This window comes from Pleurodeles waltl, chromosome 1_2 (genome assembly GCF_031143425.1).
Source record: "Pleurodeles waltl isolate 20211129_DDA chromosome 1_2, aPleWal1.hap1.20221129, whole genome shotgun sequence".
Classification (NCBI taxonomy): domain Eukaryota; kingdom Metazoa; phylum Chordata; class Amphibia; order Caudata; family Salamandridae; genus Pleurodeles; species Pleurodeles waltl.
The window spans coordinates 1,223,729,682-1,223,752,997 of record NC_090437.1 but is presented as its reverse complement, the minus strand read 5'-3'; the positions used below and the strand labels follow the sequence as shown (position 1 = coordinate 1,223,752,997).

Sequence of the window (23,316 nt, the reverse complement as noted above, 5' to 3'; positions counted from 1 at the left end):
ATGTGGAAAATATTGAATTCTGCTTATTTTTGTTTTTAAGTACACGGCGAGAAACCTGGTTTGATCGTGATACTACATGCTATACACATTCTTCATTTTTGACGTGTTTTATTATTTACTTTATAAGCATTTTACTTACCGAGCAGTGACGACCACTGAGCTGGGGGTCTGTACAGGGGATACTGCTTAGGGAAAGCCACCTGGCTCCATTTCCCCGTAAAGACGATGCTGTATCGTGCCAGTTCTTCTGCTGTGCAAAGGAAGTCCTCGCCCACAGGCAGACAGCTGGCACAGGTGAAAGCTGCTGAGAGGATAGCCCAGAAAACCTCACAGGATCTGCAGCACAGCATTAGGCTTTCCATTTCCCTGTCCACGGAAAGAGAACAGTGACCGGCCACGCACATGAGTCAGTATGGATGTACCAGATGGAGGACTCCAGCCTGCACAAATTACATCATTTCTGCCTGACATGAAGAGTAGACCCGCTGGACCTTACCGTGGAGCACAAACAGTGCTTTACATTCCTCAGCTCTCCTTAGGATACGCCGCCTACAATGCACACATTTCTGCACGGCACACATTTGCTCGCATACCTGCAGTCATTTTAAGTAAGATTTCCATTCGTACTATTTGTAGGCTAATATTTACAGATATTTTACAGTAACCTTTAAACGTTTCATGCAGACTTATGATGTTCAGTGGGACCTGGCTGATTTAAATTTGAGACGGTGTACAGCGCTAGGAGTTATGCAACCTTTTGTTTTTTACGAGAGAACATACCTTACAATCTTAGCCTCCGCTCTTCCAAGAACCGCATGTTGAAATGATTATATTTCATCATGCTTGGTCAGGAAATTAATGTTATATTGTTCGCTTCCACACTACATGCTGAATTTAGTTTACGTTCGAAATACGGTTTTCCTAGAAAAAAAAACATCGGCAGTCTGTTCTACTGGAATTGTTTCTCGGAAGATGGAATTTACCGCTTGAGAACATATTTCAAACTCAACACGGGCGCTACTTTCTGAAGGCGCTCTACATTTAACATGCATGCACCCATCACCTTGAAGTGCATATTACGTGCTACATGCTCTCCGCTCTGGGCAGCAGGTAAATTATTAGATCTAAATCTGAGAACGAGCAGTGGTCACAGTTCGGCTACTCACTGGTCTGGCAGCTGGAGTTCAGTCTTAGAGGGAGCACCTGCTTGCTGCTGGCAGCTGGGCTGGACTGCAAGAGAGAACACCAGCAGCCTTTGCTATTTATGCCCGAGGAGAGCCCCCTTTGTCCAACAGTGATTTTCACCCCAGCACCTTACACTTTACCAGAATGCAGAGCATCCCCCTGCGCCAGGAATCTGGAACAAATCTCAGAGGCGCTGCATGGCACTTTAGCAGGTTCCTATAAAAGCAAATCTTTGCTGCTGAGCAGACTCCGCGCTCATTTAACTGCCCCAGGTCATTATTGTCTTTCTCAAAACTCGCCAAGCAGTTTAGAGACCCTGGTGACGTAGCAGCTCTCTGGTTTTAATAATTTCATAATGTCTTGTATAAACTTGCTCTGGCTGCTTTGGAGACATACGCCTCCAGCAGGATAGAGGTATGGGCTTGGGTGGATAACTGAGCAGAATATTCAGTCTTTCTTCTTTTTTTTTTCGTTTCAGGATATTTTGTATATATCCTTTGTACATGATGTATAAAGCATAATATGGGTATCAACATAAATTAACACACAGCACAGGGGCACACACAAATATATACACACGAAGCGCATATGTTCAGAAAAGAAAAGGTTTATTGCAGCCAAAGAGTGGATAAGAAGAATTTTGCTTCCAAGACAGTTAATAAAAATATGAGTGCTATGGATACATGCCTTTTGTTTCCTGGCACTGAAGACTGCCGCTGCTTTTCATCACTGCTGCACTAAAAATTCAACTCACCAACAAGCAGCACCCAAAGGCAAAGGATGTTTTCAGAAATGGCGTGATCCTTCTTTTAAATTTTAGAAATCCCTTAACATGAACATCAAGTGATACTATTGGATGTCCATATTTAAGTAACGCAAATGCAAAACAGTGACTGGTGATGTACACGCGAAAAAAGATTCATTTCAACACTGAAAAGGTTATGCCCCCCACCTCCTTGTGAACAAAGCACTTACTGCTGGTGGGTTGCAGCCAGAAGTGTTCTTCAGTCTTAGGGAATGCACCTCTTCAGGAATGGGTGCTATTTCAGAAGACGCACATTCAACACAGGAACCCACCTAATTAGTATTGTGACAAGCCACCCACCATGCTGGAAATTTTAACTTGGCCATACGGATGTTGCTATTATGGAACATGCACAGGGCTCATACACCACCCGGAGGAATGAGAGAATGTAGGACTCCATTGAGGTTCTGTATATTTTGGACTGCATTCTATTCCTTGCCCGAGTTTGGGTGTTTGGGAGTTTCACTCCATTGAGAAGGCTTGGCCTTCTTTAACAGTCAGACGTGTGATCTTTTAGCCAGCCAGTGCAGCTAAAGAACTAAAGCCGCTGCCCCCACTAAGCCAACACATTTGTTGGAAAGTCATGGGAGCCTCTACTGATTGCCTTCAGTCAGATGAACTTAGTGGTGTAGACTGCGTAAGACCCCCTACATAAAGATGCAGCTTTGCTGCTGGGTTCAGACGTTCCTTGTGTTGATACAGGTTGTGGCAAGAAGGTTGAGTTTAGGATTTTGGTACTTTTGTTTGTTCAGCAATCTCTTTGGACATTCTCCTTCGTCTCAAGTACCCTACGAGCACCTTGTTGAGGGTAGCTATGTAGCAAGATTAGTCTTCTAACCAAATTCTTTTAGAATTTGTTGTCACATATGACATTTGCAACATTTTCCACCTGGCTAGAATTACTTCCCAACACTGAAATAATAGAAGAATTTCCACACTGAATTGAAAATAATAACCACCGGCTGGTAGTTCTGTCCTCCTAGGAACTTGCAAAAATTGTATCTGCTTGTTGGTTCTTAGGAAAGCAAGCTTCTTTCTTCTTTCCAGAAACATAAATCTCTGCACAACTTCATGAATCGATCACTTTCAGCACACAGAGGATTTGTTTTGAAATACACTCACATTCCTTCAAACGTGTGGTATCCAAGCACCAAGATGTGACTCTGTCTGTATTTCACACTTGCAAATTGAATTAATCCCCCTCTAATACAATTGGCCGGCTAAATACTGATCCTTTCCCAAATATGGTGAACTTTTTATGGCTGATCGGTTGACAGTCAGTTTTTGGGAAGAACAGACCATCTGGAGGTGCCCCTGAAATAATGTAAAATCCATACAAACAGCAGAAGCAATACCGACTGTATCTAGATTGCACCTGACCTTTACCCAGCACATCTGAGCCCCTATGTCAAATCAGAGGTATCAACACTTTTTAAGCATAATTGTTTGTTTAACAAAGTGCTCTGAAATTCATGCAAGGTAACAAATGTGACCTTATAGAACATTCCTAATGAATGAATACGGTACTATGTGCTTCCTTACCATCTTTCCACCTATTATATTTTGCCTCTGCAACATTACATTTGATCAAGGCCTCTGTTAAAAGGTTCCCCATATATGTATTGTGTGTGCTCCTTTAACGAAGACGCTGATAGAGGCTTGTACCAATGCCACTCCATCGCTAACCCGTCCCTGCATTTCCAAATAAAACACTGACTTATTTGTGCCTTTGACACTGATGACTACAATCACAGGATTCCCTCATGACATATGAGGAATGAGGTGTGGGAAGCTGGCCTGGTGTGTTATGGGTGCCTAAGGTACTTACACCTTATACCAGGTCCAGATATTCCCCTATTAGTGTATTGTAGGCAGTGTCTAGAAGCCAGGCTCTCTAGAGGTAGCTGTGGATGAGCAGCCAAGGCTTATCTAGAAGATATGCAAAGCTCATGCAATACCACTGTAATCACACAGCCCTTACACACATGAAAGTAAACACTAAGGGGGTCATTCTGACCCTGGCGGTAAAATCCGCCAGGGCCAACGACCGCGGGAGCACTGCCAACAGGCTGGCGGTGCTCCCATGGGCATTCTGACCGCGGCGGTACAGCCGCGGTCAGAAACGGAAAACCGGCGGTGTACCGCCGGTTTCCCGCTGCCCTGGGGAATCCTCCATGGGATTCCGACCGCCATCCTGTTCCTGTCGGTTTTGGCCGCCAGGAACAGGATGGCGGTATGGGGTGTCGTGGGGCCCCCGTAACAGGGCCCCACAAAGATTTTCAGTGTCTGCCATGCAGACACTGAAAATCGCGACGGGTGCAACTGCACCCGTCGCACCCCTTCCACTCCGCCGGCTCCATTCGGAGCCGGCATCCTCATGGAAGGGTGTTTCCCGCTGGGCTGGCGGGCGGCCTTCTGGCGGTCGCCCGCCAGCCCAGCGGGAAACCCAGAATACCTGCGGCGGTCTTTTGACCGCGCATTGGTATTCTGGCGGTTCCAGCCAGGCCGGCGGCTTTCACCGCCGGCCGGGGTCAGAATGACCCCCTAAGTGTTACAAAAATTAAGGTACTTTATTTTAATGACACAATACCACAAACTACTAGAGAGGCAACCCTCCAATAGGAGGTAAGTAACAAACACTATGGGGGTCATTCTGACCCTGGCGGTACTTACCGCCATGGCGGAGGTCGGCGGTAGCACCGCCAACAGGCTGGCGGTGCTCCGCCAGGCATTCTGACCGCGGCGGTACAGCCGCGGCCAGAAGCGGAAAGCCGGCGGTGTACCGCCGACTTTCCGCTGCCCATGGGAATCCGGCTGCGCCGCCATGGGGATTCTGACAGCCCATACCGCCATCCTGTTCCTGGCGGTTCACCCGCCAGGAACAGGATGGCGGTATGGGGTGTCGTGGGGCCCCTGGGGGCCCCTGCAGTGCCCATGCCAATGGCATGGGCACTGCAGGGGCCCCCGTAAGAGGGCCCCACAAAGAATTTCAGTGTCTGCTTTGCAGACACTGAAATTCGCGACGGGTGCAACTGCACCCGTCGCACCTTCCCACTCCGCCGGCTCCATTCTGAGCCGGCTTCCTCGTGGGAAGGGTGTTTCCCGCTGGGCTGGCAGGCGGACTTTCGGCGCTCGCCCGCCAGCCCAGTGGGAAAGCCAGAATGACCGCCGCGGTCTTTCGGCGGGAACTGCTTGGCGGGCGGCGACCGCCGTCCGCCGCAGTCAGAATCACCCCCATATATGCATATATATATATATATATATATATATATATATATATATATATATATATATAAATATATCTCTGCACTAGTTACCAGAAATAGGCATATAAATTGATAGAAAACAGTGCAAATGCAGTTTGACAATAGTGACCCTAGGGGGAGTCCAAACCATATACTAAAAAAATAGTAATGCAAACACAGGACGCCCACCTAGGTAAGTGGAATGTGTAGAGAGAAGCTGAGGGTACTAGAAAACACCAAAGGTAAGTACCACAGTGCCCCCTAGCGCCCAGGAGAAAAGGAGTAAGTTAGTGGATTTTCTCCAAACCACCCAAAAGGAAGGAAAAGAAGAAAATACAACACCCAGACAAGAGTGCAAGAAACAATCATTTGATTACTAAAGAGAAAGACCTGTGGAAGAAGGGGGCCGGGTCCAGAAGTCACTGAGGTGACCAAGAGGAGTAGGAGCTACTACCCACCCAGATGTGGATGCAGGAGTTGGTTGATGGTGGTGTGAAGAACGTCAGCACTCCAGCCCTGGAGTTGGTGAAGAGTTCCTGAGGGATGCAGATGATGTCCCACACTCGAAGAAGGGTTGCAGTCATGTGTTGGTGTAGGAATTCCACCAAAAAGCCTTGGCAAAGACAAATGTCGCCATTGGTGAAAAGTGGAGCTGCCGTGGACCAGCAAGGCCAAGGAGTACTCAACCCAGGAGGGGGAGTCAGAGGTGACCTTCAGCATCACAGAGAGCTCACAGCAGCAGTGGCAGCACCCACAGGAGGGGGACACAGGAGTTGCAGAAGAGCCCATGCAGCACAACTGAAGACCCACGCTGCAGGAGAACCATGCAGAGGGCTGTGTGTGACAGGAAAGAGTGCTGGGGACTGGAGCTACACGTAGCCAGAAGATCCCTTTGAGAAGAAGGCAAACAAGCCTTGGCAGCTGCAAGAGACGCAGCGCTTGGGGGTACTGTCCTGCATGGGAAGGTAAGGGCTTACCTCCATTAAAGTTGGACAGCTGGCAGAGAGGACCATGGGAACTACTCTGGACTACCACTCATGATGCAGGATGCACGTAGCTCAGGATGAGAGCAGATCCACACAGCCAGTTGTTGTTGCAGTAGATGCCTGCGGATTCAGGGGAGTGACTCCTTCACTCCAAGGGAGATTCCTTCTTTTTCTTTCTCATCCAGGCTGAAGACTTGCTACCCTGAGAGGATGCACAGCCGGGGAAATGTTGCAGAAGCTGGAAGGAGCCGTGGAAATAATGTTGCAAGAAGACTCTTTGTGGATGCAGATTGTCGGCTCCTGGAGGGTTCCAGTGGCTAGAAGTTGAAGTGGAGGTTGTAGAGGAGTCCTGCTGGAATTTTGCAAGCTGAATCTGAGGACCCACCCAATAGAGAGATCCTAAATAGCCCTGAGAGGGGGATTGGTCACGTAGCCAGGTGACCACCTATCAGGAGGGGGCTCTGACGTCACCTCCCTGGCCTGGCCACCCAGATGCTCCCAGAGGTCCCTGTCAACCTTGGATTCAAGATGGCAGTACCTATGGACCCTCTGGAGGAGCTCTGAGCACCATCCCTGGGTTGGTGATGGACAGGGGAGTGGTCACTCCTCTTTCCATTGTCCAGTTTCGCACCAGAGCAGGGACCAGAGGTCCCTGAGCTGGTGTACACTGATTTATGCATGGAGGGCTCCAAATGAGCCTTTCAAAGCATACCAGTGGCTTGGGGAGGCTACCCCTCCGAAGCCATGTAACATCTATTTCCAAAGGGAGAGGGTGTTACCCACCTCTCCCAAAGGAAATCCTTCGTTCTGCCTTCCTGGGCTTGAGCTGTTCAAGCAGCAGGAGGGCAGAAACCTGTCTGAGGGGTGGCAGCAGCTTGGGCTGCCTGGAAAGCCCTGGAAGACTGGTAAGAGCAAGGCTGGGGGTCCTCTAAGGAGCACCCAGAGTGCATGGAATCATCCTTCCAATACTGGCAACATTATTAGGGTATGATTCCGACACGTTTGATACCAAACATGCCTATGTTCGGAGTTAACATTATGCAGCTGGACATAGGTAGTGACCTATGTCCAGTACACGCATAAAATGGCGTCCTAGCACTCACGGAGTCCATGAAAATGACCTGGAGTTCGTGGGGGCACCTCTGCTAGTGCAGGGGTGCCCTCACACACAGTTCCTTGCACCCTGCCCTCTGTCTAGGATGGCCTGCCATAGGGGTGACGTATAGTGACCTGGTGCAGGGACCTAAGGTGAAAAAGGGTGCATGCACCCTTTGCTGCAGGCTGCAATGGCAGGCATGAGGAACACTTTGGATGGGCTCCCCGTGGGTGGCATAATACACGCTTCAGCCCATGGGGATCCCCTGGTGCCCCAATGCCCTGGGTACCTATGTACCATATACTAGGGACTTACATTGGGGTACCAGTATGCCAAATGTGGGTTGAAAGTGGTACAAGTTACCAAGTAAGACGGGAGCGAGCATCATCCCTGGTGTCCTGGTTAGCAGGATCCCAGTGAACACGGTCAAACACTCTGACAACAGGCAGAAAATGGGGGTAACCATGCCAAGAAAGAGGCTACTTTCCTACATGAGGCTTAAGAGAGTTTATCTGTACGGCGTTTGCTATCCATCTCTTTTAATCTCATTTGAGTTTAAGTTTTAGAAATAGTCTTTAATGCTTCGTAGGGATTACTTACCCTAACCTATGAAATCTCACTTTTCTTCCCTAGCCAAAGGAAAATATCCCATACTTTCAGATGCTCCATTGTGGTTAACCTTAATCCCTATACGTCTAGAGGTCACTATACTGTAGCAGGATTTTGGTCCAAGTTTTTTTCTTACTTTTCAGTTCAATGGAAGTCGTGTTCTTTGATAAATGCTTCACTGCCACTGCCCTTGCAGTGTAGCTGCTCATTTTCACTGTTTAGGTTGTCTTGACACATGGGTAGTTCCTTCATTTTTGCTAGGATATCTCTAGTGAATACTTAACAGTAAGTGAGTCGGTGTGAATCCACCTGCGCTTTTCATCATTCTTTGTTGCTCTTTTTTGTATTCCTTGTTTTTAACTTAAAAACATCCTGAGCCTTTTAAATCATTGATGGAGAATTAATATGGTTAGTATTATCCTGTTTCCTATCTAGACCTGTGCTAACTACTGAATTATATGATGTGGGCCAGGATGCCACTTTGACCTATTGTGCCATCCTATTAAACTCATTTAATGTCATTGACGAAGTCATGTGTTCTAGCACTGCACTTTCTTCCAAGGTTTACTAATACTTTGTGTCGGATTTGTATTAATTTTGCAAAACAAACCAGAGGCAAAGTATTCTGGTGATATTTAATTTCCAAGGTGAATTTGCATTGGAAAGCTGCCCAAAGTAATGCAAAGTAGTGCAATAGGCTGCTTTGCGTCACTTTGCCTCAAGGGGGGCATATCATGGGTGGCACATGGATGTTACTATGCAACTACCCATGGGTTTTGATGGAAATCCCTATATACTAACATTGGTAGACAGAGATTTGCATCAGAAACTCACACCTCCTCGGACTAGAAGTGTGGAGCAAGTTTTAAAGCTCTCCACATTTTTCCATATACTGTAAAGTGAGAAAAAATATTAAAGCATAGTTTTTGTACCGGAATTGTCCTCTGCCTGACTGAATGCTTTCAACCTTGCACCAAAGTGCACTGGTTTATTCATTGGCACATGCCAGCCTAAGGTGCACCAGCACAGCGAGGGAGTACAATAGCACCATATCGTAATAGACATGATGCTGTGCTGCTCTATCACTTTCACAGAGTGCAGGAACTTTGGTTGCTACGCTGCATTGCGTGAAAAGTTAGTAAATCTGCCCCTCTATCTCTGCGCATTCCCACCAATTGTTTGTACACAATCAATATAAAAGTCTGCTTGACCATTAATGCCACTTTAATATTAGTTAACAAGCATTACTGGTTCTAAATAATTTACAGTACTAATATCCGTTTTAAAGCTAATGTATATGCAGTGATGTGCATTATCACGCTGATGACGTTCTTTTGTTAGCACTTTCGCTGTCTTTTATTTAGTTGCCAAACCGAGGTTTCGGAATATGATAACTAAAATGGCATCTTCTGAGATGTGAGTACGTCATTGCGCTGTTAGATTTATTAAAGAAGTCTTTCAATAAATACAAACGTCAGCGGGAGAGAAAACAAATATAACTATCAAACTATCAGGTTTCCGAAAAATGCATTAGTTTTACAGAATATACTGGTGATTTAAGCTGTTTTGACAAATAAATAGGAAAGAATAGCCATCCAGATCATGCTGTTTTTATTGACTATTCAATAGCCTGTGACCAAGTTGACAGACAGACTCTTTGCCCAGCAGGGACTGCCAGTGGTCTGTTGACGTTGCTGGATGCCCTATATTCCAATACCATACACATGGTCTGAAGGGGGCTGAGAGGGCTTTCAGGAAAATGGGTTATAGCATTAAAAAAGAGGCCTTTCTTGCACCCACATTGTTTTCGTAGGCTTAACTTCCTTCTTTGCTAGAGTAAAATGTTTCCTCTGAGAGTAGGCAATTCGGATATTAATGTGCTACCTTATGTGGACGATATAGTTCTGTTCAAACCCACATCAGTCTACAATAGGGTTTAAAGTGTTCCCACTTCATTTTCACAGAGACACTTTTTTTCAAGCTCACAACCAAAGTAGTTGCATTCAGGAAATCTACAAAGAAAGTGGATTTCGTTTGGAAGACATGGAATGATGGCTTTGAGAGGGTGTTAGGGTTTACATTTATGAATAATGTTGACTCAATACTTAAGTAGCAATTGCCTGTCCCTAGTTTAGCAGCAAATACTCTTTCTCACAATGGTGTTGTAAATAGTTTTTTCACTGCTATGAACAGAAGACATGTCTCCTCTAGGACTAAACTGCCCATAACACCACTGTATTATTCTGAAATCCAGAAATGCGAAAGTATTAAGTGATTGGATAAAAGTGAACAGGAAGTTTCTCAAAAGGTTGTTTAGGTGAAGGTGTTAGTTCAGTCTACTACAGTAGAACTGCAGCACAGCTCATTAAGGGGGTTATTCTAACTTTGGAGGAGTGTTAATCCGTCCCAAAAGTGACGGTAAAGTGACGGATATACCACCAGCCGTATTACGAGTTCCATAGGATATAATGGACTCGTAATATGGCTGGTGGTAAATCCGTCACTTTTCCGTCACTTTTGGGACGGATTAACACCTCCTCCAAAGTTAGAATAACCCCCTAAGTGTTGAGGATTTTACCACCCTCAGCTGAGCCCTTGTTAGGTTTGCTGTTTTTATATGTATAATTTACTTTCTTAAAGGGGCTTTCAGCCACCAATGTTCATACATTGGTGTGTTGTGTCATTAACATTTTGCTTCCACCCACAACACCTTATAGCTTGGGGAAAGGGGTCAGCCTACTTCAGCCACTGGTTAACTTCACATTGAGGGACAGCATTTTGATGTTTCACAATGAGTACATGTGCACACAAGGCAGTTCCCATCAGTGCTGGTGTTTTTTAGGTCGAGCCTAGGTAGCGTGCATGTGCTATCTGCAAGACATGCTGTATTCAGTCTATGGGCTTTAACCACGCCCACTATTCCAATTTGTTATTTGTTGTGCTTGTCTTAAATGCTTCCTTTTTAATGGTGCATTTTTTAAATGCCCCTCCTATGTGTGCTACATTCACGCTTCCTCCTGTTACAGCGCGTGATGGCCCCTCCTCCACCTGCCCATCTGAGCATTGCAGCCTTAGTGTTCTTTTGGTTGCCCATAGCGATGTGTTCACGCCACACCAGTGAAAAGACCATGTTTAGAAAGACACCAAAGGTTTCAGGTTTAGTTTGTTCTTGTGCCTCTGCTCTGGTATACTTAATTGATGTTTTCCAAGCCAATTTATCCTTCACTACTGTTTTAAAAATAATTGGCTCTGTGTGCATGTTTTGCACAGGCAGACACACACTCATCCACTTTCAGTCTCATTTTAAAGTCCTTTAAACAGTGCTGCTAGCTGCTTCTCTAGCTGCCTCTCTGGTCCCAGTAGTAATTCATCTAGACAGTGCTTCTAGCTGCTTCCCAGGTCCCACTAGTAATGTCTCAATCTCAGTCCTGAAGACAATGCTGTACTAAGTACGGGGTCTCTGGTCCCAGAGGTAATTCCTCCTTCTAAGTCCTCTAGACAATGATGAAGCTGCTTCTCTGGTCCCAGTGGTAAACCCTCATTCTTAATCCTATAGGCAGTGCTGCTAGCTGCGTCTCTGGTCCCAGTGGTAATTCTTCATTTTTAGTCCTGTAGGCAATGCTAAAGCTGCTTCTCTGGTTTCAGTGGTAATTCCTAATTTTTAGCCCTCTAGCCAGCTGCTTCTCTGTCCCAGTTGTACATCCTCATTCTTAATCCTATAGGCAGTGCTGCTTGCTGCTTCTCTGGTCCAGTCGGTAATTCCTCATTCTAAATCCTCTAGACAATGCTGCAAGCTGCTTCTCTGGTCTCAGTGATAATTCCTCAGTCTTAGTCCTGAAGGCAATGCTGCAGCTGCTCCTCTGGTCCCATTGGCATTTCCTCATTCCAAGTCCTCCAGAGAGTGTGCAGCTGCTTCTCTGGTCCCAGTGGAAATTCCTCATTCTTAGTCCTCTAGAAAGTGCTGCTAGCTGCTTCTTTGGTCCCATCGGTAATTCCTCATTCTAAGTCCTCATTCTAAGTCCTCAAGCAGGTGCTGCTAGCTGCTTCTCTGGTCCCAGTGATAATTCCTAATTCTAAGTCCTCTAGACAGTGCTGCTAGCTGTTTCTCTGGTCCCAGTAGTAATTCCTCATTCTTATTCCAGTAGACAATGTTGTAAGCTGCTTCTCTAGTCCCTTCGGTAATTCCTCATTCTAAGTCCTCTAGGCAGTGCTGCTAGCTGCTTCTCTGGTCCCAATGATAGTTCCTCATTCTAAGTCCTCCAGACAGTGCTGCTAGCTGCTTCTCTAGTCCCAGTGGCAATTCCTCATTCTATGTCCTCTAGACAGTGCTGTTAGCTGCATCTCTAGACCCGTCGGTCATTCCTCATTCTAAGTCCTCTAGACAATGTTGTAAGCTGCTTCTCTAGTCCCTTCAGTAATTCCTCATTCTAAGTCCTCTAGGCAGTGCTGCTAGCTGCTTCTTTGGTCCCAATGATAGTTCCTCATTCTAAGTCCTCCAGACAGTGCTGCTAGCTGCTTCTCTAGCCCCAGTGGCAATTCCTCATTCTAAGTCCTCCAGACAGTGCTGTTAGCTGCTTTTCTAGTCCTGTCTGTAATTCCACATTCTAACTCCTCCAGACAATGCTGCAAGCTGCCTCTCTGGTCCCATTGGTAATTCCTCATTCTAAGTCCTCTAGGCCTTGCTGCTAGCTGCTTCTCTGGTACCAGTGTAATTCCTCATTGTAAGTCCTCTAGACAGTGCCTCTAGCTGCTTCCCTGGTTCCAGTGGTAATTCTTCATTTTTAGTCCTGTAGACAATGCTGCAGCTGCTTCTCTGGTCCCAGTGGAAATGACTCATTCTAAGCCCTCTAGACAGTGCTGCAGCTGCTTCTCTGGTTCCAGTGGCAATTCCTCATTCTTAGTCCCCTATTAAGTACTGCTAACTGCTTCTCTGGTCCCGTCAGTAATTCCTCGTTCCAAGTCCTCAAGGCAGTGCTGCTAGTTGCTTCTCTGGTCTCATTGGTAATTACTCTTTCAAAGTCCTCTAGGAGGTGCTGCTAGCTGCTTCTCTGGTCCCAATGGTAATTCCTCATTATAAGTCCTCCAGACAGTGCTGCTAGCTGCTTCTCTGGTCCCGTCAGTAACTCCCCCATTCTACGTCCTTTAGGCTGTTATGCAGCTGTGCCTCTAGTCACAGTGGTAATTCCTTATTCTTAGTCATCTAGGCAGTGCTGCTAGCTACTGCTTTGGTCCCGTCTTTAACTCCTCCATTCTAAATCTTCTGTGGAGTGCTCCAGCTGTCTCTTTGTTCCCAGTGGCAATTCCACATTCTTAGCTGTCTAGACAGTGCTGCGAGCTTATTCTCCGGCCAGGTCAGTAACTCCACCATTCTAAGTCCTCTAGACAGTGCTGCAGCTGCTTCTCTGTTCCCATCAGTAACTCCCCCATTCTAAGTCGTCTAGGCAGTACTGCAGCCGTGTCTCTGTTTCCAGTGGTAATTCCTCATTCTTAGTCCCTCTCGACAATGTTGCAGCTGCTTCTCTGGTCCTGTTGGTAACTCGTCCATTCTAAGACTTCTAGGCCAGTGGTTCCCAACCTTTTGACTTCTGTGGACCCCCGATTTTATCAGTACTTGAGCCCGGGGACCCCCACTGAATCATTATTGGAACCCGAGGACCCCCACTGAGTCATTTCTGATAGCTGGGACCTAATATTATTATATTTTTTAAGCAGTCGCGGACCCCCTGAGGAGGCTTTGCGGACCCCCAGGGGTCCCCGGCCCACAGGTTGGGAACCATTGTTCTAGGCAGTGCTGCAGCTGTGTCTCTGTTTCCAGTGGTAATTCCCCATTCTAAGTCCTCTAGACAGTGCTGCAGCAGTGTTTCTGTTCATAAAAGACATGGGTGGTCATTATGACCCTGGCGGTATTATAACCGCAGGGCCAAAACGACGGGAGCACTGCCAACAGGCTGGCTGTGCCTCCCGGCGTATTTTCGCGGTCGCACCGCCGGGGCCGGCGGTTTACCACCACAATGGCCCCGGCGGATGTAATCCGCCAGGGCAGCGCTGCAAGCAGCGCTGCCCTGGGGATTATGACATCCCTACCGCCAGCCTGTTTCTGGCGGTTTGCACCGCCAGGAAGAGGCTGGCGGTAAGGGGTGTCCTGGGGCCCCTGGGCGCCCCTGCACTGCCCATGCCACTGGCATGGGCAGTGCAGCGGCTCCCTAACAGGGCCCCGGCCAGCTTTTCACTGTCTGCACAGCAGACAGTGAAAAGCGCGACGGGTGCAACTGCACCCGTCGCACGGCCGCAACACCGCCGGCTCCATTAGGAGCCGGCTCCTATGTTGCGGCCTCATCCCCGCTGGGCCGGCGGGCGCATACTTGGTTTGCGCCCGCTGGCCCAGCGGGCATGTCGTGATGGGGGTGGCGGGACTGCGGGCGCATTGGCTGCCGCACGGCGGTTACTGCTTGGCGGGTGGCGGTAGCTGCCCGCCAATGCCGTAATGACCCCCATTGTCATTTACAACGCCAATAGCTCTAACTCTCAAATGCGAGAACTATTGCATTCTAAATGCTTGTTTAACTTTATAATTACTTTAGTTTTGCCTTTGTGTTTAGAGCCTGAGATGAAATAAGGCCACTTTCTACCAGATGGGAGCACAAGCCACATTCCATCTTTATCAATTTGTGTCTCTTGCCAATGGTGTTGTAAATTCCTTTTGAAATGTCTTTTGTTTGTCTTACTGCTGCTACTTCACAGCATAACGGGCTGCACCCATTTGAACCAGTTCTACGTTAAGTTGTTCTCTTTTTTTAGCATGTATGCAGTACACAAACCAAAAGATTCAATTTTATACATGTACATTCATGAGCAGACAATTCTTTAGAACATTTTTTCTGAACTCAATTTCACCAATGGCTCCTTAATAAATTTTGCACAGGAAGACAATCACCCTTTATTGTGAATAATTTGCAGCACTGTCTCTGTTCCTTTCCTTCTTTCTTTGTTTCTTTCCTCCTTTACTCCTTCTTTTCATTTGCCTTCTTTCTTTTTCTTTCTCCCTAGTTTTCTTTTTTCTTTCTGTCCTTCCTTTATCCCTTCTTTCCAGCTTTCTTTCCTTCTTTTGTTCCTTTCTTTTTCTCTTTTGTTGTCTTTCTTTTTTCTTCTTTCTTTCCACCATTCTTGCCTTCCTTCCTTCTTTCTTGCTTTCTTTTCTTCTTTTTGTTTTTTCCTGCTTTCATTCTTGCCTCCCTTCTTTATTTTTTACAGTCTTGCCTTATTCTTTGTCTTCTTTCTTTTTTGTTGTTGTTTGTTTCTTTCTTTCTCAAAGGCACGAGGTTGGCGGCCAGTGACAGAAGGATTGGCATTTCAGGTCTGTGTTAGCCAATATATTTTGTATTTTACTAAAATTATATGTATGGCATAGTTACTTATAGGGGTTTTCAGTCACACTTCATCCATTTGTGTGCGGTTGCATCATTCACATTTTTCTCCAACCCACTCAAGCATGCATCAAAGGGTAATGCATCAGCCCACTTTAGCCATTAGCTGACTTCACTATGAGTTATGGCATGCTGCCCTTTCACAATGAGCCCATTGATACACAAACTATTTCCCTTCAGTGCCTAGAAATACTACAGTAATGTGTGTTTTTTTTAAGATCGTAAACATTTTGCCTTTAGTCAATGTGTATTTTTACTTGACAAACAGCCAGGAGGTTCCTCAACAATAATGTTTTGCAAAAAACATGAAAAAAACAAACAAGAATTGCCAAAGGGATGGCAGAGGACACCAGACTTATTTGCTTTGCCTAAGTTCGTGTGATATTTCCAGCAGTTTGTGCTTAAACCTTCTTAACCTCATTTTCCTCAAAATATATCAAAGCCAAATTAGCACACAATACAACAAAGCCATCATCTGAACTGTGGTTTATAATGATTTTTCATTGCATACTGACCATGTATCGATTGATATGGTAAAATATAATGGATGAAATGGGTATAAAAGAAACCTAATAATTTGTTAAATGTGCCAGACTTGTGAGTTTATGAGTAGTGGTTATATGTACAACTCTGAATTTGGAGGTACACATAATACCATGCAACTCTGGGGGAATTTTGCAAAATGTGTTCATTCCTGCACACTGGCTTATGTTGGAAGCCGAAAAACCTGAGAAATTCACTTGATAGCACATGAGTTACCATTCTGTGTTTCTACACTTCTCCAGATACCTCACTTGTGTAGATAATAGCCACCAAAAGAAAAAGGTCCAAATGCAAGAAGGAAACATCAAGATTTTCCGTCAAAGTTATTCATTCTAGCAAATGGACTCAGCCAGGCCAGCACCCAGAAAAACCTACTAAACCCATACATTTCTTAGAACTAGACACAAGGGGAGTCCTGGTGGATCCTACTACAACTTCATACCAGGAATGTCCTTCAAACACCAAACACCAAACGTTGGCTAATTCACTGATTTTCCTCATATTTTTGTGAAGGAAAGTTTCAGTACCTTTGGGGATCCACAATTTTGTTTTATCACCCAGCCTTCCCACACTCCTTCCAATAAAAAGGGTACCCTATGTTTGTGAGTGGGGCAATCATCCATAGCAGGTACCTGTCAAAATATGGACTGTATGAAATCAATCTGCTGTTAATGGGAGACAGTGTTTCAATCAGATGCAGAGTGAGAAGGAGGGATGGTAAGACATTGGCCACTGGCTTGAAGTGCCTATGTTTTGTATCATATAAATATTTGGAGACATAGATCCTCATTACAACCCTGGCGGTCGGTGATAAAGCGGCAGTAATACTGCCAACAGGCCGGCAGTAACAAAATTGGAATTATGACCACAGCGGAAACGTCTCAGACAAACAGCCACTTTAACACACTGACCGCCACGGCTGAATATACAAGCACCACGGCGGTAACCGCCAACAGCTAGGCTGAAGACAATGTAACGCCGACACTATTATGACCTGCCAATCCACCACTTTTTCCGGGGCGGTACCAACGACATCAAAAGCCTGATGGAAACAGATCTCAGAAGTTAAAGGACTCACCTGCGGACACTCAGGGAAAAACCACGACTCCATGGAGCCCGAGTTGCACATATTCCCCATACTCGTCTACCTTCTGCTGCATTATGAACATCCGCACCTGGCGAAGACGACCACGGTGAGTAATGCCGCCTAGCACACAGGGGAGGGGGGAGGAAAAAGAGAGTGACACAGACACGCAACATGCAACACCCCCAACACCATACACACAAACAGATGCAGTAACATTACATATTCTCGCCGTACCCCCCAGGAATAATGCAAGGATAAAATGATTTGAAGAAAGTGAGTGTAATACGAAAAAATACTAGGAATAAGTGCATCAAAACGTATATACATATTTACAAATGTAGGAACACTGCCCAGTCCTCAATGTCTGTGGGCCACGGGGCCACATCACTTAGGCCAAGGCCCCACCTCACTCCTGCAACAACACAGAGAGAACACTGCAGGGGCATCAGGTCGAAAATACACAGGCACCTCAGGGGTATGGGGAATGGGGGGCACCTCAGCTGGAAGATGGTACAACGCCACTGGTTCTGGATGGGGCTACATGCCCACTGCTTGGTCCTGGGGAGTGCAAGGCAACAATCTCTCAAGTGGGTGGTTTGCCCACTGCTTTGTCCTGGGGAGTGCAAGGCCACAGTCTCTCACGTGGGTGGTTTGCCCACTGCTTGGTCCTGGGAGAGCAAGGCCACAGTCTCTCAAGTGGGTAGTTTGCCCACATGCTCTGGAGGGGGCAACATGCCCTGTGGTTGGTCCTGGGGAGTGCAAGGCCACAGTCTCTCAAGTGGGTGGTTTGCCCACTGCTTGGTTCTGGGGAGTGCAAGGCCACAGTCTCTCAAGTGGGTGGTTTGCTCACTGCTTGGTCCTGGGGAGTGCTTTTCCACTGGTTCTGGAGGGGGCATTATGCCCAGTGTACTTCAACCTGGGAAGGATGTGGTGAGTGGATGGTTTCTTCCACTGGTTCTGGAGGGGGCATTGTGCCCAGTGTGCTTCATCCTGGGAATGATGGGGTGAGTGGATGGCTTCTTCCACTGGTCCTGGAGGGGGCATTGTGCCCAGTGTGCTCCGTCCTGGGAAGGATGGGATGAGCGGATGGCTTCTCCCACTGGTTCTGGAGGGGGCATTGTGCCCAGTGAGCTTCATCCTGTGGAGGATGGGGTGAGTGGATGACTTCTTCCCCTGGTTCTGGAGGGGACATTGTTCCCAGTGATGCAGATCTTGGGGAGTGCAAGGTCACAGTCTCTCAACAGGGTGTCAGACCCACAGGATTTGCAGGACCCAGGCCGCACAGCAGCCCATGGATGCAGGACTACACACTGCCCGCCGGTGGTGGCGGCAGCTGCTCAGTGGTGGCAGTGGCGGTGCAGGTGTCGGTGCTGGCAGTGGTGGGGGTAGCCTCCAGCCCTTCCCTTGCAGCCTCGGACAGCTGCCCACTGGGGCTGCTGCTGCTGGTGACGGTGCAGGTGTCGGTGCTGGCAGTGGTGGGGGGAGGCTCCAGCCCTTACCCTGCAGCCTTCGACGGCTGCCCACTACGGCTGCTGCTGCTGGCGGCGGTGCTGGTGGCAGTGCTGGAAGTGGTGAGGAGAGGCTCCAGCCCTTCCCCTGCAGCCTCGGATGGCTGCCCACTGGGGCTGCTGGCGGCGGTGCTGGTGGCAGTGCTGGCAATGGTGGGGGGAGGCTCCAGTCCTTCCCCTGCAGCCTTGGACGGCTGCGCACTGGGGCTGCTGCTGCTGGCACTGGTGCTGGTGGCGGTGCTGGCAGTGGTGGATGGAGGTTCCAGACCTTCCCCTACAGCCTTGGGCGGCTGCCCACTGGGGCTGCTGCTGCTGGCGGCGGTGCTGGTAGTGGTGGGGGGGAGGCTCCAGCCCTTCCCCTGCAGTCTCGCACGGCTGCCCACTGGGGCTGCTGCTGCTGGCGGCAGTGCTGGCCGCGGTGCTGGCTGCTGTGCTGGTGGCGGTGTTGGCTGTGGTGGGGGGAGGCTCCAGCCCTTCCCCTGCAGCCTCGAACGTCTAAACCACCATGGTCCCAGCACCAGGCCTCTTATCCTTTTTCCCTGCTGGTGCAGGCCCCTTGCCCTTCCTGTCAACAGCTGGGGATTCCCCCTTGTCCTTCCCATTAGCAGCTGGGGGTGCCTCCTTGCCCTTCTCTGTAGCAGCTGGGGTGCCTCCTTGCCCTTCCCTGTAGCAGCTGGTGGTGCCTCCTTGCCCTTCCTAGACGCAGCTGGTGGTGCCTCCTTGCCCTTCCTGGTGCAGGCATCCTTTCAGTGTGGCTGCCTGGTGCCGGGGTCCTCTCCCACCTGCAGTAGCTGTCGACACTACTGTGGCCGTGGACTGGGTGGCTGAGGTACTTGTCCGGGTTCTGACCACACTGGCCCGATGTGAAGGACGGGGGGGATGGGGGTGGTAAGGAAGAGGTCAACGGTGAAGAGGAAAAGCTTCTTATGGACATTGGGGCAGGAAGTGGGTGAAGGTTTGGGAGTGGAGGAAGAGGAAGTGGTTGTAGGAGGTGTCTGTCTGCTGATTTTGGGTGCAGGTGCATAGGTTGGATGCTGTTGTGAGGTGGATGGCTGTTGGGTGTCTGAGTGCTTGTGTTTGTGTACTTTGGGAGGAGGGGCACAGACACAGTGGGAGAAGACACAGGGGACGTGTGCATGGATATGGAGGTAGTGACTGCCAGTGAGGGGCGTGTAGTGATAGGCGTGATGGTGGTAGTGGATGAGGATGTGGTGCATGCAGGTGTGAGTGTAGACGCTACTGAGAGGGAGGTGGATGACGAGGAGGGGGGGACACAGTGGAGGCAGTGGATGTTGGTATGTCTGATTCTGGATGGTGTTTGTGTGAGTGCCTGTGGGATGATGTTTGGTGCTTGTGTTTACCTGAACCACTCCTGTGTGTTGTCCTGTGTGCATGCTGGTCTGCCTGTGTGCTTGGGATAGGTTAGGGTTGAGGGGAATGGGATTGGGTAGAGGAAGTTGGAGGGGGGAGGCTAGAAACAGGGACAATGGCTGCCATCAGAGAGGAGGCCAGAGCCTGGATTGATCTCTGTTGGGCCCCCATGTCAGAGTGAATGCCCTCGAGGGATGCATTAGTCTGTTGCAAATGGGCTGCCAGCCCCTGGATGGCATTCACAATGGTTGATTGCCTAACAGAGATGGATCGCAGGAGGTCAATAGCCTCCTCACTCAGGGCAGCAGGGCTAACTGGGGCAGGGCCTGAGGTGCCTGGGGCGAAGGAGATGCCCACCCTCCTGGGCAAGCGGGCACAGGAAACACACTGAGGGGCTGCTGGGAGGGCGGTGCTGGTACGGGGGTGGTGGCTGTACCTGTAGTTGCGTTGGGCAAATAGGTGTCCGACACCACCAGGGAGCTTCCATCGGTGGAGGTATCACTGTCCGAACTGTCCCCTCCGGTCTCCTCCGTGGTGCCCCCCTTGCCATCTGTCCCACTGGTGCCCTCACCGTCGTTGGATTCAGCCTCTTGGGCCCTGTGGGATGCAGCTCTCCCCGTCACCGGTGCCTCTGCTCCTCCGCCAGATGATGCTAATGCACATAAGGACAGGGTGACAAAACAAAAGGAGGGGGGGAGAGACAAAGGATACACTTTGTCAATGGTGGCAACAACACCTGCGTTGGCGTACACAGCACACTCACACAGGGAACAGCCCACGCACTAGGCAATGTACTAACAGTCACAATGCTAGTCACCAGCCCATGGACAGGGACATCTAACGCCAAATGCAGCATACCTGAGACCCACAGACCCCTGCCAAGTAGTGGATGTCTACTAGCTTGGTGGGAGGTATTTTAAATCAGACCCCCGCCCAAATTGTGACCTACCCTGCAATGTCCAGGCTGGCCTAGGGGCACCCACAGGCCCACATTCCCCACCCGGATGCCACTCCACCACGCGCAAGTAGTAATTGGGGCACTGTACTCACCCCCTTGTGGTTGCTGTGATGCCCTCAAGCGCCCATCCAGCTCCGGATAGGCCACCGCCAGTATGCCGGCCATCAGGGGGGTCAGGGTTTGATGGGCACCCCTTCCTCGTTAGGGGGCCATCCCCAGGTGGGCCTCCGCCGTCTTCCGTGCCCAGTGTCTCAGGTCCTCCCACTGTTTCCGACAGTAGGTGCTCCCCCTGCCGTAGACCCACAGGGTCCGCACGTCCTTGGCGATGGCACTCCATATGCCCTTTTTCTGATGGGCGCTGACCTGCAGAGAAATACACATAGGAAAAGGTATCAGTCAGACCGTCCTGCCTGTTACACTCATGGCCCACCATAGCCCACACTTCCCCTTACGCACAGACATGGCCCACCATACATGCAGCACGCTGCCCATTGCCCTTCCACCAACCCCCCCACATGAGGCCTTCACACACACCACTCCATGCATTCATGCCCCATGCATCGTGCTCATAGTGTACACACCTGCTGGTCTGGAGGCCCATATAGCATTCAGTACTGGGGTAGGACCCCATCCACCAGTTGCTCCAACTCCGCTGCGATGAAGGCAGGGGCCCTTTCCACAGTGATACGAGCCATGGTAGGTTACAGACACAGGTCACAACAGCACATGCAGTGTAGGTCCTCTCCTGTTGAAGGTCAGGTAGCAAGTGAGTGAACAGATAGAAAATGGCGGTCACGTCCGCGGCGGTGCGTACCGTCACCGCCGGGGTACATCACCATTGGCCACTGTAACCCATAGGGCCCAATGTTAACCAATGAGGAGTTGCACAGTGGTTTTCGACCGCCTCCCGCAATGGCGCACAACGTCTGCAGAATTACCTCATTTCCACATGTCCCTCCTAACAGGACACGCGGACGCCATTTCATGTGGGGGTGCAGGCCATGGCACCTAACTGTGTCGCAGTACACATAAGCACAATTTGGGCCTATCCAACAATATACTGTTACAGTCACAACATACAATGAGGTGTAGTGTTTGGAAATATGGGATAGTGACCAGCTACTCACAGTTTAGCCCCCTAGATTGCAACCGCTGTGGATGAATAGAAGATGGAAACGTCCCCCCCGTGTACATGCCTCTGGTGGACTTTGCAGCAATGGATTACAGGCACATTATCCTCACCTATAGACTGGACAGGGCCACAATCACAGAGCTGTGCGCCCAATTAGAGCCTGACCTGATATCTGCTATCCATCACCCCACCGGGATCCCCCCCTCTTGTACAAGTGCTATCAGTGCTCCATTTCTTGGCAACTGGTTCTTTCCAAGTGACAGTGGGCTTGGCAGCAGGAATGTCACAGCCAATGTTCTCAATAGTGCTGACCAGAGTGTTGTCTGCCCTGATTAAACACATGTGCAGCTACATCGTTTTCCCCCAGGTGGAGGATTTGGCCACAGTGAAAGCTGATTTCTATGCAATTGGACATATCAACATTATTGGGGCTATTGATGGTACACATATTGCATTTCCCCTCCCCTCGGAGAAATGAACACATGTTCAGAAATCGAAAGAGCTTTCACTCTATGAATGTGCAGAAAGTGTGCCTGGCGGACCAGTACATCGCCTATGTCAATGCAAAGTATTCTGAGTCTGTGCATGATGATGCCTTTATCCTGAGGAAAAGCAGCATCCCATATGTGATGACTCAACTCCAGAGGCACAGGGTATGGCTAATAGGTGAGCCCTGGTTCCCACCCAGTGGATGTTGGTGTATGGGTATATTGTGGGCCCTAAGGCTGAGTGTGTGGCTAACAGCTGTCTCTCGATATTTGCAGGTGACTCTGGTGACCCCACCCTCTCATGGCTACTGACCCTAGTGAGGAATCACAGGACAAGGGCAGAGGAACGTTATAGTGAGGCACATGGGCGAACAAGAAGAATCATAGAGAGGACATTTGGCCTCCTAAAGGCTAGGTTTCATTGCCTCCATCTGACAGGTGGATCCCTGTGCTACTCACCCAAGAAGGTCTGCCAGATCATCGTGGCATGCTGTATGTTGCACAACCGTGCCTTACGTCGCCAGGTGCCTTTTCTGCAGGAGGATGAGGCTGGAGATGGCTGTGTGTCAGCAGTGGACCCTGTGAACAGATGAGGAGGCAGAGGATGAGGATGAGGACAACAGAAGTGCAGTAATTGGACAATACTTCAAATGACACACAGGTAATACAGGGTAACTTCACATTTAAATGACTGTTTTGTGTTTGACATTGTCACTGGCAGGCTGATTTTCCCATTTCTATGGCTACTCACTGTACCCTTTGGCATCTCTATTTGCAGATATTTGTGCCCCACTATCACTCCTGGTGTGTTGACTGCAGCCAACTACAGGTCTTTCTTATGTATACATTACTGTACAATTTGTATTGCAGCGTTTAAAG

The 23,316-nt window shown here is 48.8% G+C and overlaps 1 protein-coding gene across 2 annotated transcripts in view; it reads right to left on the bottom strand.

Moving 5' to 3' along the window:
• SPON2 (spondin 2) overlaps nucleotides 1-23,316 on the bottom strand; it is an 86,035-nt gene that overhangs the window by 51,130 nt on the left and 11,589 nt on the right. Inside the window, exons 1-2 of one of the 2 annotated variants that reach the window (XM_069204186.1) lie at nucleotides 1,167-1,292; nucleotides 140-366 (exon numbers count right to left, since the gene is read on the bottom strand). In XM_069204186.1, coding sequence (XP_069060287.1) covers nucleotides 140-362 — 223 coding nt within the window. In that variant the 5' untranslated portion in view covers nucleotides 363-366; nucleotides 1,167-1,292. Of the gene's footprint in view, nucleotides 1-139; nucleotides 367-1,166; nucleotides 1,293-23,316 lie in introns of those variants that run through there. The other variant, XM_069204180.1, reaches the window with a different exon arrangement.